The sequence below is a fragment of the Arvicola amphibius genome, chromosome 12 (assembly GCF_903992535.2).
Source record: "Arvicola amphibius chromosome 12, mArvAmp1.2, whole genome shotgun sequence".
Taxonomy (NCBI): Eukaryota; Metazoa; Chordata; class Mammalia; order Rodentia; family Cricetidae; genus Arvicola; species Arvicola amphibius.
Genome location: NC_052058.2, coordinates 66,203,535 through 66,223,233, shown reverse-complemented (window position 1 = coordinate 66,223,233; position 19,699 = coordinate 66,203,535). Strand labels below are relative to the sequence as shown.

Here is a 19,699-nt window from a genome sequence, read left to right as displayed (position 1 = left end):
AGGAAGGTTGCAAATTCAAGACCAGCCTGGTCTACAAACTAAATTTCAGGTTAGCCTCAGCTAGCAAACACTTTATCAACTGAGGTGTATCATGAGCCCTGAGTTTTTGTTGTCTTCCCTACTCCCAAGAGGGAAAAAGGAAGAATTTTAATTTGTAATAAAAATCTTAGTAGAAGGTAAAATTCTCATAATAATATTCAACTTTGGAAAAGCCAAGAAAATTTGGCCATATTATTTTCTTCGTTGCTATAAGCATTCACTTTCATTTAAAACAAAACAAATAGGGGAAGAAAGCTGTGTTTTAGGTTTTCAGGTTTTAGGCAGTGTGCATGTGGGTGTGCGGGTGTGCGTGCATGGGCGTGTAAGTTCAGACAGGGTCTAACTCTAAAATTCACTATGTAGACCAAACTGGCCTTGAACTCATGGCAATTTTCCTGCCTCAGCCTCCAGAATGCAGGGTTTACATGAATGAGCCACCAAGGGCAGCATGTTTCAGTTTTAAAATTTTAAACAAGTATTGCTAATCCCCTAGGGTAAAACAAAAAGCAAAAGAAATAAAAATTATATTTTTCAGGGAGGTATGATGAACAAGGAGAGTAAAGTATTACGGTGATTCATTTTAAGCACTATTCCTCCTTCTATTATCAGCTGTAATCCATCATCTAAGAAAAATATACATGAGAACATTCTTAATTGACTTCAAAAATAAAGCCAGCTTCATTTAAGAGTGTATCAGATCCTCCCAGAACTACCTTTACACTATCACAAAACGACACAGCTATAATTTTCCAGGACATTCTTTATTCCACTGTTAAAAGATTTTGAGATCATTAAGAATCGGGCAGCGCCGGGTGGTGGTGGCGCACGCCTTTAATCCCAGCACTTGGGAGGCAGAGGCAGGCGGATCTCTGAGTTCGAGGCCAGCCTGGTCTACAAGAGCTAGTTCCAGGACAGGCTCTAAAACTACAGGGAAACCCTGTCTCGAAAAACCAAAAAAAAAAAAAAAAAAAAAAAAAGAATCGGGCAAAGGCCAAACACTGTGGCACACTTGCTATAACCCTGACTTGAGGCTAAGGCAGGAAAACCATGACATTGAAGTCAGCCTGGGCTATAAAAGTAGACTCTACCTCAAAAAACTGAATGCAAAATCATATAAAGAAAGAAGTTACCAAAACAAAAAAATACAAGTTGGCTTCAAATTCAGCTTGGTGGAGAACCAATTGCTCCTACAATAAAGGGCTTGGCTAACTAGTCACATCAACTGGACAAGTGGGAACAATAGTATCACAACTTTAACAGGATAGGTTCAGACTGGCTTTAAACCTGTTATGTAGTTGAGAATGACTGTGAACTTCTAATACGTCTGCCTTTATCTCCTAAGTACAGGAATTACACGAAGCCACTATGCCTGGCTTTCTTTTCTTTAGAAAGAAGCCAAAAGTTCTAAGTTCTACATACTATCACACTAGTTAAATAACCTGTATAACAAAATAATAAATAATCATAATTTGCAAAATCAATTCACTATCTGGTCACTTGGAGGACAAAAATACAAAGTACTTTTCCAGAGCTGCATGCTGTAGCTGTAAATTTTCAAGGTTATCCAGTCTCTGTCAAAAACATTTTTGCTCCTAAAGCTGGGCACCACTCCCGTGGCGCAATGTGAACCACACATATGGGCTGTAAAATTCAGCAGCCATGAGTGACCTTTGAGGTAGCCAATGACTAACAACACTACTCTAAAAATGTTGCATAAGCTTTCTAGACTTACCAGAAGTTTAAGCAGCCAAAATCTGGATTTATAGTAGAAAGTTTTGGTGGGGTTGATAAGAAAGAAGACCATAAATCCATAAAGGGCAAGTGGGTACACATATATAGGGATGATACTAATTGGAGCGAAAAAGCATGCCAGAAGGCTCAGGCACCATAATATCCCCAGGAATCCAGCAATCTATAAAGCACAGGGAACACAAAAAGAAAGAAAGTTACTTCTTATCACTATACAGAAAAACCTTTAATAAACAAAGGTAAGAAAAACAATAAAGAATCCAACAATCTTCAAGTGGAAGATGAATTTGAGTACTCATCAAGACTGCAAACTACATTCATGAGACTCTGTTTTATTACCTCAAAGAGATGCTGATGAGACAAATTGTTTCTTGGATTAAGTTCAAAGATGAGGACATGATTTACTCCAGCCTGTCTCCAACCGTACGTGTTGATGCCCAGTAGAAAAAGGAATTCAATCAGAAGAAAGCCACCCCGATAGATTCTTATCAAGGGCCATACAGTTCTATCTGTTTCAAGTTTAAATACGGCTGGAAAAAAATGTATTAGTTAGTTGTAAAATCTACAATGTTCCCTTTAATTATCTTTTTTCTTCATTCTTTCAGACACAACCCTAGCAGGAAGTTTTCATAAAGAAAATCTGTATCTAGATTATTTTAAGAATCCAATAAACTTGCCTTTAGATTCTTTCCTCTTCTGCCTCAGAGACTCTGCAAAATGCCATTAGAATAATTTTCTCCAAAATTGGTTTTTAACATGTTATTCCATTGTCCTATAAGTGTTTTATCTTGTTTTATTTTAAGCTTTAGTACTACAGAACTAAATAGCTTTGAAATGGTAAGACCAGTTTTTGTTTCTGTTTTGAGACATGTAGTCTTGGCTATCTATACTGGAGTATGCTATGTAGACCAGGCTGGTTTTGAACTCTTGCTTCTACCTCCTCTGTGCTGGCATTAAAGGCATACAACATCAAGCCAGCCAGGTCTAAGACTAGTTTTGTCTTCTGGGGTTTTTCCTATGATACCTCCCTCTTCAACATTGCCTTCTCTACCATTAAACTGGATACAGTAACTTCTACCTCACAGAGTTATTAAAGAATGAAAAGCTACAAAGCACAAGAAGACAATGTGAGAATTTAAATGTCATATAAATAGACAATAGTTGACACATATTGAGTGCTTAATATAGTGTTTAGCCTTATTCTTGGTGCTATTACATGTAACAATTAGTTTAATTCATTATAATTGTTCTCTAAGTTAAAAATTACTATGTCCATGTTTTCCGAGGAAACTGGAGCACAGACAGGTTAAGTAATTTGCTCAGGTTTACTGAGCTAGTATAAAACAGAGTTAAATGTAGCCTTTGGCTGACCTGGCCTCGACTCTACCTGCCTCTGTCAGGATTAATGGCATCACCACCATACCTAGTTGTAACCTACATAATTTTGTGCAAAGCCCATGTTCTCAAGTACTATATTGCTCATATGCCCATACAAACATTCAGTACCCTCATTATTTTACAGCTTTCCTAGAATTATATTGTTCAAACACCTTAGGTCTGCAAACTTAAGCTCTTAAAAAAAATCTGTTTCCAACTTACTTTTTCCAAACTCATCCTATAGTACTCCCCAATGGCCAACCCCAATGAATTTCATCTTTTAAAAAAGTTATTTTTCCCATAATCTATAGTGTTCTTTTATTTCATCTCTACAAATTTATATACTTACTTAATTTAAATAATGATTTATTATTTGTCTTTGTAGTCTCTATAGTATAAAAACATTTAATAACTTAAAAATAATGGTAGAAAAATTTTTTGGAATCAAATATTATATAAACTGTATATCAAATCCTAGTAGAATAAATTATTTAACTTAAGAGTTTCTAGTCTTCAGTTTCCTCTTGGTCAATGAAAATACTGTCTGTTCTCAGACTGGACTTGATCTCCAGTACTGCATAAAATTGGAATTATACATGCCTGTTATCCCAGGCCTTGGGAGGTGGAGGAAGGGGGATCAGAAGTACATAGAACTTTGCAGCCTGGACTACATGAGACCTATTTTAAAAACAAACCAAAACCCAAAAACAATCAACATACTTTCACATGCTTGTGACAGTTAAATGTGAAAAACACATCAAGTGCCTAATGTTTGACTCTATCAGTATTCAGTATATATCAGTTACATTAGTTTCTATTAGTTGCTAAATAAAACATTTATACAACAAGTACTTACTAGATGTTTTTTACACCCAACATCATCCTAAGAACTGGGGATTCAAGTGAATAATAGACAAGATACCAATTTCCACTTAACTTCTATCTAACAGTATATGGTGAGAGGGATAAGAGTAAAATCAGCAGATAAAGACTCTCAGGAGATACACTTGCCTTAAAGAGTGAAGAATGAACCCCTGGAATCTCTAGAGGACTCCAGGTAGAGAGAAAGTACAAGAAGCTTAGTGATAGAAGGCCAAGGTCACTATTATCAGAAGTTCCCAGCAACAAGACAAGGTTTTGTAGTACTTTGTTCAGATTTAGGTTTTATTTCTAATGTATGAACTAATAAAAGGTTTTGAATGGGTTAAGACCCAAGTAATCACTTTAAAAGACTGTCCTGGTTGCTATGTGACAATGAACCACAGAGTCAAGATTAGCTGGAAAATTAGAGGAGTAGAAAAGCACATTTGTAGCTTTGCATCCTGAATCCTAAGCAAAGACCCCAGACATTACAATGACAGAAAACAAAGCATAGATTCCAAAGAAGCCACAACTGTAAGAGTTAGTAGTTTTGGCAAAGCTATAGAATACAAGGTCATGAATGCAACATCAACACACAAAATTCAGTTGTGTTTATATGCATCAGCAATAAGCAATCTGAAAATAAAATTACAAAACCAATTTTTAATTATAACAGTACCCCAAAGAATAAAACATTTAGTAGTAATTTTAAACAAGGAGATGAGAGGCTCATATGTTGAAAGTGACAAAATATATAGAAATTAAAGTAGACTTAAGTATATAGAAAAAAATGCCATGCTTAAAGATTGGAAGATTTGATATTGTTAAGATGACAAGTCAATCTATACATTTAATTAAATCCCTGTCAAAATTCCAATGGTCACTTTATTTTCAGAAAAATAGAAGTCAATCAATGTTTTAGTGCTTGATATGCACAATTTCATTAATTTTTCACAGCAAAAAACATATATCAGTTTTCTACACATTGAAGAAACAGTTAAATTAAGCCCCTGTTTAAGGACACAGGGATTTAATCCCAGTCATCTGGCTCTAGAGCCTGATGCACTTAACAATGTAGCTAAGTTATATACAAACTACCATGCATCTGTTAAAACAAAACAAGATCAATAACCCAAACAGAAGCCTATTCGAAACTTTACAAAATTATAGTCCTCATGGTAATGAATCAAGTTGTCAAATAGTTTTCCTTTTGTTATGATTTGTTTGTTATTCTTTTTATTAAGAATTTTACACATGTAAATTGTGATCAAAACACTAAGAATACTTTACACTGCCTTTATGGACATAGGTGAAAGACACTACTGGAGCATGGATAGCCTCTCCGGGAACACATCCCTGAAGCAAATACACTCAGTCCACCAGGAGCCATCAATTGCCAATGGATCCTCAGCAACAGGTGGGGTTTCATGACCTTTCCCCATTCCATGCTGGGGTTTTGAATGACCAAACCAGTTTTCCTTTTGCTAAAAATATTTAGGAATAAGAAATATATATATATGTATGTATATAAGAGAAAAGGCTCTAAATATAAAGGATGTAAGAAGCTTCCTATATTCAAATCCCTACCTCCTTCCCTAGAGGCTACCATGTTAACAGTTTTATCTATTACCTTCCAAGAAATTCTTCACATACTGAAAAATACCAAGTAACTTTCAAAACAAAGCAACTAACCAACTACGATTAGCAGCAATCCATACATGGTGATCCTAAAGCTTATTTTTTTCATTTACATCCTAGAGTGGTTATTTTTCTCATAAATACACACAAAAATCTAACTTACTTTCAAATGTAGGTGTTACACACTATAGAAGATGGAACAAATCTTAAGTACACAGTATGATAAATTTCAGCAACAGTGAATCAGGACCCAGAATACAAAACAGTGCCCAAAGGCCTGGCTTTACATCTTCTTTCCAGCCATGGTAAGCACTCTTTTTCTAACACTAATTTTTTATCTTCCTGTAAATTAAATAATATAATGTGTACTTTTGGTGTCTGGCTTCTTTTGTTTACTTTATAATGGTTAATTTTATGTTATATAAACCTCACTTTCATTTGTTTGTGAGATTCACTTATGTTTTTGCATGGGCTACATTTCAATCTTCTCACGGCTACATACTATCCCATTGGGTAAAGACATCTGCTACACTGTTGATGAACATTTGGGCTGTTCCAGTTTGGGGACATTAACACAGTACAGTTACTAATGTTCTTGAATGTTTCTTGGTAGATATATGCACGCATTCCTATTACTAAAAATGGATCATAGGCTAATATATACTCAGTTTTGGTAAATAGTGCCAAGTCATTCTCCAAAGTGCTATGCCTCCCTTTTATTTCCAGCTCAATCAACCATGATATGCCATTGTATATGGCAACACAACTCATTTGTACAGTTCACAATCAGTAGCTATATGAGCAGTTTCTAAGATGTTGCTGTTATAAGCAACATGACAATAAATAATTTCTTTACCTTGTAGGAGCCTAGGTTGTAAGCTAAATTTGTAAAAAAACTAAAGTTAGTTAAAACCATTATCAAATTTGTACATATACTGCCACATTATTTTCAAGAGATTTCAACCATCAATAGTCTTATTAATTACAAGTGCTTAATTTACACCATTATATTACTGTAAATGATAAACTAGTAAGTGAAATATGGCATACTGTGATTATTTCAAATAGAGCCAAGGTTTCCAGAAGAAAAATTTAAAAGCCTATACAGCAAAAATTTCATTTTTATGAAACTAAAACTCTATAATGTGTGATTTTTTTTTCTGGCAAATTATTGAACACCGGGCCAAGTCCCCATGAGAAACCACAGCAATTATGCACATAATTTTTATGTGAATGCTCTAAGAATCGTGCTTGTACATGCATTACTACTGCTGTGATCCCCTCTGACTCTCAATACTGTTATCTTCTGAGTACCCGGGGGGAGATAAATAAGGATAGACAGCTGGCTTTATCTCTGGTTACCCTCCCCCCTCACCAGTACACAGGAAGATCAAACAAAGAAGGGTTCTGAGGTTAGAACATAATACACAATGCTAAATGTATAAACTGCATGCATTTCAAAGGTCAAACTATCACAGTAATACAGTCTACATTTATTAAAACCCCATCTTGACATAAATTAAGAAATAAAACATACAAACAAAAACCCTTTCCATTTAATTCACATGAAAAGAAAGACATTTGCTTCTTCCCTTGTCTTAAGCTAGGGAGGATAAAATCACCACATACATCTTGGAAATTAGACAAGTAAATCCACTCATAAATGAGTAACATATTTCCCTAAAGAGAGATCCACGTGTGCAGTCTATACTTGGGATTGATGTGCTTCACCATATGTGCACTGCTCTCAAAGCTGGGCTTCACCCTGTTCTACTAACCGGCCCCTCTAGCAACTCCCTCTCTCTTCCTACACCTGACCAACTAAGTTACTCTCTCTTTCCTTCTCTGGTAATGCTTTTAATCCCACTAACTTAAATGTCACTTCTTTCACAGCGTCTTCCCCAATAGTCTAATTAAGAAAATGCTGTTGTCTCATTGTACCGTTTAGAACATTTATCACCTTTCATACTTTTGAGGCAGGATTACAGGTAGCTCAGGATGGCCTTGAACTATTATCTTAGGATAACACCAACGACCTGGTTCTCCCAGTCCCATTGCTAAATGCTGACTACAAGTATGCTATACACCTGTCTAAGAGATTGATTTCATCTGGTTCTGCAGTACTGGGGCTCTAACCCAGGAGTTCCTTTATGATAGGCAAGCATGCTGCTACTGAGCTACACAACTCAATCCCTCTGCCCCCAACAGCTTTTATATCGTAAGACTCGTGGGGATTAGGAACAGTTGGGAGATACATAAAAGTGACTTGTGGATGGGCTGGGGAGATGGCTTGGTGAGCAGAGTGCCTGTGTGGCCAGTGTTGAGGGTCTGACTTTGGATCCTAACAACCCACACAAAAAGCATGATTTTATAACATTAATCTGTAATCCAAATGCTCCAGCAACAAGATGACAGGTAAATCTTGTGGGCCAGCCAGTCTGGCATACCAGATGTAAAGAAATTCTTCCTCAAAACAAGATGGAATGATAGTGGATGTTGTCTTCTGACTTCCCACACGTGTAGTGGTATGTGACTGTGCTTGAATCCACATTCATTCAACACACACAAACCCCAGATGTTAAAGCTACTTGTGGATGAACAAATAAATTCTCAAGTAATCCTGTAAGGTATTGAGTATATTTAATAGATGAGAAAACTGTTTTAAAAAATCTAAGGGTTGTCCACACAACCATAACAACTAACAATAAATGGGGGACTGAAACTGAAACTCAGGCAGGACTTCCGTTCTCTTCATGGCAGTTAGTTTGACATTCTAGGTTGGGGTTTGTACTGCAGAATTTCCATATATTTTATATAAGTAGAGACTATAATTACCTTATATAAACAAACAAGTAAATTGGTCATAAATCTCATCAATGTCACATTGTAAGCTATGGGTGCATAATACTTAGCAACTGGTGGAAAGGTGAACTCTTGATGTTGTTGTGAGCCTAGCCTTTAATGGCAGAATCCTCTCTCTAGCCAAAGAACTCTAATAATACACTGAAAACATACTGTCAATAGGCAAAGTTCATGTAAAAGCCTTTACAATTTGGGTTATAACTTGATAATGCGAGAGGCAGTGCTGAAGAGAATGCAAGCAAGGAATAATGAGTTCTGCACATCATTTAATTTCAACTCTTTATCTCTTCCACCCATTCAAATTTTCTCAAAAACTTTTGAATTCTTATTATGCTCCATGTAGTGTTTCAGTACTAGAGATGAAAGCCCAGGCATTGAGAAGTTTGCTATCAAGTCCAAACATTGTTTACATGTTAGTGGGAAAGCAGAGACATAAATATGTGATCCTGTCAGACAAGCATTCTTAAGAAAATTAATGTAGGCAAAAGGAACAGAAAGATATAGAATAAACCGTTTTAGTGTAGGGTGACCACGGAAGGTATCACTGAAGAGACAGCATTTGAATAGATGTTTAAGTGAAGGGAAAGGAAATGCAAACAGACACCCGTGATGGAAAAGAATCCCTTAGACAACAGATGTGTTTAAAGAATAGTAAATGAAAATGAGTACAGGGAGAAAGAAAGGAGAGGAAGGAAGAAATGACTAACTGCAATATCCTCGAAAGTCTTGTGTACTATGGTAAGGAATCTGAATGTAAGAGAAACCATAAATAGATTTTGCATGGGGACATGGGCTGATGAGAGAGGGGCTGAGGAAAGGAGAAGCCACCCTTGACAAACTTGTGGTCAGAAGAGGGCAACACTGGATGCAAACAGAGACAAGTCCAGAAGACTATTGTACAGTAAACAGGAAATGGCTCTTGAGACAAGGACAGTGCTAATGGGTGTAGTGAAAGTGAAAATTTCAAATTCAAATTCAAACAGAGTATGAAGACAGAGCAATAGGATTTCTTATATGAATTAGTGACTAAACATAAGGGATGTTGTTTGGGCCTTAAGGGTTGGCCAAAGCTCACATATCTTGGTCATGTGTCATGTGTGTTGGTTCCCAGCTCCTGGTGTTATTGGGAGGGAGAAACTTGAAGAGGTCAGGCCCAGTTGGAGGAAGAAGGTTACTGGGAAGGACCCTTGAAGCCTGTACTAGAACATCCTTCCTCCCCAGTGTACACTTTCTGGCTTCCATTCGGTGAGAAATTTTGCACTCCAACATAGTCTCCACCATAATATTCTGCCTTGCCACAGGCCTGAACTGACAAGGCCAAGTGATCAAGAACTAATATCTTTACATAAGCCAAAATAAATCTTTCTTCTTTTTAAGTTGATAATTTCAGCCAAAACAGAATAAATAGGAACTAAAAGGTCTGGGCTCTATTTGGGGGACTTAAAAAAATTAAGGGTCCTTTTGTCTACTTAAATGGGAAGTGTGTATTAGATCTCCAAACAGCCATTAGATCTTTTTTTCAGAGGAGAGAGGATATATACTTGTGAGCCATTAGCATATAGATAGTATTTGTAGCCATAGGCTTGAATAATTTGCCTAGATAGGAAATGAACATAGATAGCAGATATGTGAGAATTGAATATATTGGTACTACCTAACATTTTAATGCCACAAAGAATAGCATGGCTGGGGAAAGAAATACTAGAGAAATAATGAGAAAAATAACAGGTGTGGCATTTGAAGCTTTTCAAGCAGTGGTAATGTGAAATGCTACTGAAGGGCGCTATAAATTCTTGGGCAAGCTTAGGAAGCTTATCTACACATTATGTAGCTGAGGAAAACCTTGAATTCCTGATCTTTGTGCTTTTCCTTCCCAAATGCTGGGATTATCAGTATGTGCTACTATACTTGGTTTTATGTAGTGCTGGGGACTGAACACAGGACTTCATCCATGCTAAACATACACTCTATTCCCTACTTTGAAATTTCACTGAATTGAAACTACAAAGCCAAGCATGCAGAGCAGTTATAAGCAGCTTTGGAAAAACATGAGGGGGTGGGGGTCTCTATAAGAAGTAAAAAAGTTTAGTGGATGAACTTTGTAACATATTTATCTTCATCTATGACCAAGGAAACAAGTTCTTAAGTTAATTACACTTTTTACTTAGTGTGTGTTTGTGTGTGTGTGTGTGTGTGTGTGTGTGTGTGTGTGTGTGTACCATGTCATACATGAGGAGGTCAGGGACAGTGTGTGAGAGTCGACTTTCTTCTTCCACCATGTGAAACCTGGGATCAAACTCACATAGTCAGATTTGGCAGCAAGCATCTTTACCCACTAAACCATATCACTGGCCTAAGCTTAAGTTCTCAACAATTGAACTGTAAAAATTCTGAAGTTAAAGACTAGAAAATGATAGTAAATACGAGGTCAATGTTTTAAAAAATTATATCCCAAAGGCTACAAACAACTTTCTAAAACCTTGCACTTCTTTCAACAGAATTGGTAGATATATGCTTGATTCTTTATAAAAGGGCAAAATATGACATAAACATAATAAGAACAAAGCCGGGCGGTGGTGGCTCACGCCTTTAATCCCAGCACTCGGGAGGTAGAGGCAGGCGGATCTCTGTGAGTTCGAGGCCAGCCTGGTCTACAAGAGTTAGTTCCAGGACAGGCTCTAAAAAAGCTGCAGAGAAACCCTGTCTCGAAAAACCAAAAAAAAAAAAAAAAAAAAAAAACCATAATAAGAACAAATGAGTTAAAAAGTTAGGAATTACCTGCAAGCACGAGGGTAATATTTAACACAAGGAATATTCCACAAAATAGGCCAACTCTAAAAGTAGTCCATGCTGGCGCAGGCTGTGAACATAAAACAGAATTTTGAGTAAAAGATATCAAACACACATGTAATGCATGCTATAGTATAGTAACTTAGTAGTATGACCCCAAAAGTTCTACAGTGAAAGTATATTTTATTATTTTAACTTTTATAACTTCGAAGCAGAGGATCATTTACACCCCATCATTCTATAAGTAGGATAGGGACACTATTGAGTTATTTTACAGACATCTGTATTGCGGGGCTGGGGAGATGCTCATATAGTAAAGTACTTGTGTTGGTATGAGGTCAGTCCCCAGACCACATAAAGAGCCAGGCAGATCCCACATAAAAAGCTGGGGACAGAACATGTTTGTAATCTCCATGCCAGGTGGGCAAAGACAGAAAGATTCCTGCAGCTTGCAGGCAATGAGCTGAGATAAACTGGTGAGTGAGCTCCTGGTTCAGTGAGAGACGGTCTCCAACAGCAAGCTGGAAAATGACTAAGAACATGCACACATGCACAAGCACGCACATGCACACACACACGTGGGGGGGGGGGGGGGGAAGGAAAAAGGGAAGAGAGAGACAGAGAAAAGAGAAAGAGATGGAAATATGAGTCAAAATAAGATGGTAATTTTAGACTTCAGATGAACACATAGAAGTACGTTTTGAGTGATTTAGAATGCAATTTAGTTTTTATAAAATTTATTTATCTCTACATTTCTTAAGTTAGAATTACTCAGAGTTTACTTTTTGGTACTATGAATGATGAAAGTCAATGGCAAAAACAAGAATACTTACTTTCTGATAATATGCTATGATCTTATACTGAGAAAAACTTAAGTGAGAAATTTTAAACATTTACTTATTCTTTTATTTATATATATGCATGTCTGTGTGAGTTTATGTGCACCATGTATGTGTAGGCACCCACAGAGGCTATATGACATCAGATCCACCTGAAACTGGAGTTTTGAGTTTCCTATGTAGTTTCCTGGAAGCCAAACTTGGATCCTCAGCAAGAACAATAAGCACTCCTAACCTCTGGGCCATCTCTCTAGCCTCTTAAATGCAACATTTTAAGCTATACTAGTTATTAAGTGATTAGGCATATTAAAATCTCCAGTGCAATGGACTTATAATTATATCTTTCTTTATTATAATTTGATTTTATTCACATTCAGAGGGTCTAGTTTGGACCTATGCTGGTTCCTTCCCTGTCCGGCTAGATTTGGTGAGCTCCCATTAGCTCAGGTAAGCTGTTCCAGTGGGTGTCCCCATTATGGTCTTGACCTCTCTGCTAATATCACTCCTCCCACTCTTCAACTGGACTTTGGGAGCCCAGCCCAGAACTCTGCTGAGGGTCTCTGCCTCTGATTCCATTAATTGCTGGATGAAGGTTTTATTGTGATATTTAAAATATTCATCAGTCTGACTACAGGACAAGGTCAGTTTGGGAACCCTCTCCTCTATTGCTTAGGGTCTTAGCTGGGGTCATCCTTGTGGATTCCTGGGGAATTTCTCTAGTGCCAGGTTTCTTGCTAGCCCCATAATGGCTCTCTCAATCAAAATATCTTTCCTTGCTCTCATCTCTGTCCTTCCTCCATCTCGAATATCCCATTCCCTCAAGTTCTCCTCCCCCTTCCCCTTCCACCCTCTCTTCTTCCCCCACACTCATGCTCCCAATTTTTTTATCAGGAAATCTTGTCTACTTCCCCTTTCCAGGTGGGTCAATGTATGTTTTCTTAGCTTCTCTAGGATCATGAACCATAGGCTCGTTATCCTTTGCTTTACAGCTAGTATGAGTGAGTACATACCATGTTCATCTTTCTGGGTCTGGGTTACCTCATTCAGGAAGGAAAAAAATTGATTTTATATCTATAACTGACCTTAAATTACTTTTTTCTAAAGCAAATAAAAAATTCCTTAGATTTTAAATATAAAGGGATGAAGGACAGATAGACAGACTTACAGCTTTCTAAAGTAGTGAAAGCTGAGAGGTCACACCTTTAATCCCCCCACAAGCATCAAAACCCCCAGTACTTGTCACAGGAGGTATGTGTATTGTCAGTTTCTGAGTGAAAGCATCTAGAAAATGGTAATTTATCTTCTCTTAAAAACTACAAAAATTGCACAATACACTCTATTCATAAAAGAATGTACACCATATATTTAGAATGTTGGAAAAAGCTGGTAAAGTGAACATACATAGTATCTATCCTAGTCTTTAGATACCATCCTACCCTGAAGCCCTTCCCTCTCTCATGACATCCCTTCCTTCCTCACCAGATAACTGCTTCTGTGTTTTCTGCAGGACTGTCTCCTCCAAGCACACTTTTAAATGCTTTAGTTTTTTTAATTAATTTTTTCATTTTAAAGTATTGTTCTGCTATAAATAGTATATAAACTATATACACTTAATGTACACAATTTCTGTTTGTTATGATGTTTTTACGGTTTTTTCTTTATCTTTCAATCAGTTTGACTGTGATGTGTCTATTTTTTAAATACTGTTTTATTGAATACACTGGCATACAATGAATTGAACACACACTAAATTATTTTATTTGATGTTATGAGATTTAATATATAGAGATATTTATGAAATCACAACCATAGTGAAGATGATCAAGACAATATATGGAGCAAGGCATGGTGGTACATGTCTATATTCCCAGCACTTCAGGCAGAGGCACCAGGTGTTCAAGGTCATCTTGGCTACGTAGTGAATTTGAGGTCAGTCTGGGCTATAGGAAACCTTGTCTCAAAAAAAAAAAAAAATACCCTAACACAGTCACTACTCCTAAGAGTTTCCTTATGGGCTTTGTTGTCTTTCCTTCCTGCCCAAGCCTCCCTGCCCCACTTCCAGCTTGACTGGCAACAAATGCTATGTTTTTTGTCATTGTTTACTGGTTTACATTTTCCAAAATAGTAAGTAAATAGAGTCAGATAGTGTATACTTAAAAAAAGTGCCTTCTTTCTCTCTCTTTTTACCTATGTATGGCATGTATCAACAAATTATTTTTCAGGCTGAGAAGATATATAGTACAATTGTTTATCCACTTACCTACTGATAGAAACAGGCTGTTTCCAACTTTAGGCTGCTACAAATAAAGTTGCTATGAACACTTATTTAAAAGACTTCTTTGTGGACATATACTTGCATTATTTTAGATAAATATCTAGGAGTAGAACACTGGAGTGGAACACCTTGCCATGCTCCCATTCTCCACTTAGATAGCTTTGATGACACTCAGGTCATTTTCTCCTTGCTAACTACTGGAGTTCTCTATATTTCCTTAGTAAAATACGCCTTTTACTAGACATGTTTTATAAATATTTTCTACTAGTTTAATATTCTTCATTCTCCTTAACAGGGTCTTTTGAAGATTTGCTTTTAACTTTGATGAAATGCTTTTGATGTCATTTCTAAAAAGTCTTGGAGTCATCCAAAGTTGCTCAGACTGTCTCCTATATTTCCTTCTAAAATTTTGTTTTAGGTTTAACTTAGGTCCATGTTATGTCTAGAAATACCTGGTATAAAATATAAATAAAGGCCTTAGATTTCTTTTTGCATAGAGAATCCAACTGTTGAATTGTTGAAAAGATTATTCTTCCTCTACTAGCATGCTTTATGCCTATATTGAAAATTAGTTGTATACATATCTTTGCATATTTTTAGATTCTATTCTGCTCCTTTGAAGTGTCTGCCTATCTTGACTCTACTGTAGCTTTTTATACCATGTAGTAGTAATATTTTAACCTTTAATTTGTTTCAAAGATGTACTGACTATTGTAAGGTTTTTGCATTTCCATGCATTTTAAAGCTAGTTTACCAGTTTACACACACACACACACACACTTGCACACCTCATACCATATCCTGACTGAGATTATTTTAGATGGATTATGCTATACTAAAATTAAAAAATGGTTTCCTAAAACCGCTGAGCTTACTTACATAATAAGCCCATCCATAATTCAATTGGCTCTCACTTAAGTGATCTGTAGTTTATTTCCGCAATGTTCTGTAATTTCCAATGTAAAAATCTCCAGCTCTTTTGCCAGGACTATTACTATTGCATTTCTTATTTCTGTAGCATTATTGGTAAAGTTTTGACTTTTAACTGTACTTGGTGTACAGGCATACACTTGATTCTTTGTAAACTGGTACTGTATTCTGCAAGCTTGCTAACTCCCTGAATAGCTTAATACTATACAAATCACTGGATTTTCTACAGAGATCATCAATTTACTAATAATAAACAAGCAAGCAAACAACAAAACCTCAGTATTTTTATCTTTCTTTCTAACCTGAATACCTTCTATGTCTGTTTCTGATCTTATCACACAGGCTATAATCACCAGGAAAAGGTTTAATGACAGACCTAAGACTGAATATACAAATTGTTCCTGGTCTTGTAAAGAAAGTGTCAGTGTTTTACTGTTAAGTATAAATCAAGTCTAAATTTTTCAAACAGTCCAGTTATTAAGTTATAGAAGTCTTTTATTATTAATTTCAAAACATTGTGATCAAAGAAAATACTCCATGATAATTTTTTTAATTTATTGAGACATGCTTTATGTGACAAAAGATATTTACATAGCAATGAATAAGCCCCTCCTCTCTTTTGTAAGGGGTATAACTGCTATTTTGGAAAAAGCTATATGGTAGCCCAGTACATCTAAACTTCTCGTATCACGAACAACAACAAAAAACTTCATCTTAGTCGACAAGTCAACTGCCAAGAAGCAAGTGTGTATAAGAGCAAACAGGAGAGGGAGTTGAGGGGGAGCATTAAGAGATAGGTGTAAGGTACTGCAATTCATTAAGATATGATAGCTTGCATCTAATTTTTCCTTCCTTCTTTCTGTTCTCTGACATGGGTCTTATGTAACCCAGGATGGCCTTGAACTAATGATTATTCTGCCTTCACCTCCTAAGTACTGGATTAAAACATATGCCGCCATGCCTGAATCTATTTTTTTTGTAATGAGAGAAACAATATCAATTACTTAAAAAGTCTGGCTTAAAAAATTTAAGGTAATGACAACAGTCAACAGCAATGCTGGGTTAATTATTAAGTATGAAAAAAAGAAAGCCAGGCAGTGGTGGTGCACACCTTTAATCCCAGTACTTGAGAGGGAGAGGCAGGCAGATCTCTGTGAGTTCGAGGCTAGCTTGGTCTACAAGAGCTAGTTCCAGGACAGGCTCCAAAGCTACACAGAGAAAACCGTCTTGAAAAACAAACAAACAACAAACAAAGCAAAAAAAAAAAAAAAGAAATAACAAGAAAAGAAAAGGAAAAGGAAACAAGCCACTAAAGTTGATACTAACCTGAGCCGCTCCCAAAGGTGGGACACGCAATCGCTTCATAGCCTTTTGTCTGTCACCATCTTCAAGTTCATTGGTTACTACAGCCTAGAAAGATGAATTGTCAAGTTTTTGTATAAATTATTCTAAATAAAAGCAATACATATAAATACACATGTATATAATGTTCTGATAGCCTCTTCATAAATATACTGATAAAGCAAAAGGAAAGAGACCTCTGTAAGAGCACAGGTATTCTAAACCAAGCAATTTATAAAAGAACAAAAATAGTGAATTATTTCTTTAAAATACATACAAATGATACTGAACATATACGGCAAGCAAGCAGAGGTGTTGTACCTCAGTCTCAGAAATGAGCTGGTTGATTTTCTTGCATGTATAAAATGGGGCCACCTCTACATGAGCCACTCGCCAATCTGCCCCACGAGATGTTTCCAGAATCTTGTCATGCTTTTTAAGGATTTTTCGAAACCCTGTAAAATTCAGATTCTATAGGAAGAAAAGAGAAATGCAATTATCATTCTACAATCATTAGAGAACATTAAAATAATGAAGCAACAGACATCAACAGAGTTGACTGAGTCAATACTGAGAACCCTGGGGAACAGCAGCGCCTCCTAGAAGCATTCACTGCCTACCAGGATAAGGCTCTCCTGTAACTTACTGGTTCCAAGGTAGAATCCTACTGGAAACACAACTCAGTTATTTTTCTTCCAAGTAAATTAATGAAAATTTTAAGCTCAGAACATTTTCATTTCCAACTTTCCACATTTAACCATTTTAAAATAGGTTGTTTTCCTGCTTTGGCCAGTAGATTATTTTCAGAAATTTTTTTTTTTTGCATTTCTCATGCACTGAACCCATCTGCTTTAACTCTGCTCTTTGAAGGGTGGTGAAGAGTGTGTTTTCACTCCTCCAGGCATGTACAACGGACACTTCTCTAGTTCTCTTGACTCTGTTCTTCCTTCCATCCTCCTCCATTTAGGGATGGAAGTAAGCAGGGGATGTCAGCAGAAAAGAACCATTGCACAGGGCAGGTGACAATGGGTAGGAGCTTGGCATTCCTTCAATTTCTACAAAATCAAAATACTGTATTTTCCTACACTCTCACCTTCACTTGTTTGCCCATCATCTGAAAGGCAGAGAAACACAGATTTGCAAGTCTAGATGAGATCTACCAACCAGAGGCTGTCTGTATTTGCTGATAAGGTTTCTTGCTCACTTGTTAGAATCTATTCCTCATACCATAATGCATGATCATGAACTCTTCTTGGGTACAGTAGACTGCTCAACTTAGAAACAGGTGTAAGTGTGTGTGTTCATGCATGTGTGTGGATGCAGAGGTGGTCAGAGGTGACCTTGGGCATCATATTCTAGATCTCCACCCTTTCTTACTTTCTTCAGACAGGGTCTTTCACCTGGAGCTCACCAAATTTGGCCAGACTGACCCTAAATATCCTCTTTGCCTTCCTCCCCAGTCCTGGGATTATAGGCCAGAGTAGTCAAAACTGGCCCTTTTACTTCGATGCTAGGAATCTGAAGTCAGGTCATCCTTGCAGCTCCACAACAGAACTTTTAGAAATACTATTGAGGCTGGAGAGATGGCTCAGCAGTTAAGAACCTTGTTCTTGCAGAAGACCTGGGACCTAGGTTGGATTCCTAGTTTATAACTGTCTGTAACTCCAGTTCCAGAGCATCCAAAGCAGCATTTTTGTTCTTGTTTTTTGTTTGTTTTGTTTTTTAACAACACAAAATAAGGTGGAAATATGGATATTTTCTATTACTTTTTTAAGATTTATTTTTATTTTTTTGAATATATGTCATGTAACTAAATATCACACACGTACAGGTGCCCGTGGAGGCCAGAAGAGGACAACAACAACCGACAGTTGTGAGCATAGTGAAAGGGCTACTGGGAAATAAACTCAGGTTCCCTAAAAGAGCAGCAAGTGCTCTTAACAACTGAATTCTCTCTCCAACTCACACGGTTAATACTTTAAAACCTGTGGAAAAGCATTGTTTCTTTTAAATATTTAGTTACTAATATGAATTTCTAAAAAAAAATCAAATTATAAAGCTTTGGGGAAAATGTCAAAAAAGGGGCCTAGGTATGTAGATAATGAACCTGGCACTTAGGAGGCTAAGGTAGGAGGATGTCAAGTTTAAATCAGCCTGGGGTATATAAAAGAAACAAAGGAATTATCATTTATTTCTCTTATGTTATTACTTTTCTGCTGAATTATTTCTCAAGTGGATTCTTCTTTGAATGACAAACTACTAAATTATCAAAAAAATTATGAAAACGATGGGAAAAGCATACATATTAATAATTAAGATCATTGTAGATAGGGGATTTCTGGTACTCTGCATTTTAAAATTGAAACACTTCAGGGAAAACCTTTTTATTTATTATTTTGAGACAGAGTCTTAAAGTCTACACAAACTGCTTTCAACTTCGTGTACGTGAGGATGATCTTGAACTTTAGATTCCTTTGTCTCCATCTGCCTAGCGCCAGAGTTAGAGGCATGTGCCTCCACACCCAGTTTTATGCAGATCCAACCCAGGGTTTCATGCCTGCTGGCAAGCACTCTACAAACTGAGCTGTATCACCAGTCACTACAGGTAAAACTTTTCTTGCATAACTTTTACTTTTTAGATGTTCTATCATCCTGCAATGTGCTAATCATTCATTTTAAGTTATATTAGAGAATAAAATGCAAACTAGTACATCAGACTCAGAGATGTAAATGTTTATTATTGAACATAACCTGTTTATTATCTTTCATAACAATTATATAAACAAACTTATAACAAATTACAAATAAATGAATATCCTAATATAGGGCTAATGGATGTTCACATTTTTCATACTGGGTGTAAAAACTATTGAGTGCTATAAAAGCCTATATATTTAACCTTTACACATATCTAGCATGATCTAATTTCTTTATTTTTGATATGGTTACACTGTATCCTGTGAATAATAAAATTGTGATGTGGAATTCCCCTCTGTAT

The 19,699-nt window shown here is 36.5% G+C and overlaps 1 protein-coding gene across 1 annotated transcript in view; it reads right to left on the bottom strand.

Moving 5' to 3' along the window:
* The window catches only part of Xpr1 (xenotropic and polytropic retrovirus receptor 1), a 148,858-nt gene that overhangs the window by 37,437 nt on the left and 91,722 nt on the right, over positions 1-19,699 (bottom strand). Inside the window, exons 5-9 of the mRNA XM_038349545.1 lie at positions 17,023-17,172; positions 16,687-16,770; positions 11,305-11,386; positions 2,128-2,318; positions 1,772-1,951 (exon numbers count right to left, since the gene is read on the bottom strand). Of these exons, the coding sequence (XP_038205473.1) occupies positions 1,772-1,951; positions 2,128-2,318; positions 11,305-11,386; positions 16,687-16,770; positions 17,023-17,172 (687 nt within the window). The remainder of the gene's footprint in view (positions 1-1,771; positions 1,952-2,127; positions 2,319-11,304; positions 11,387-16,686; positions 16,771-17,022; positions 17,173-19,699) is intronic.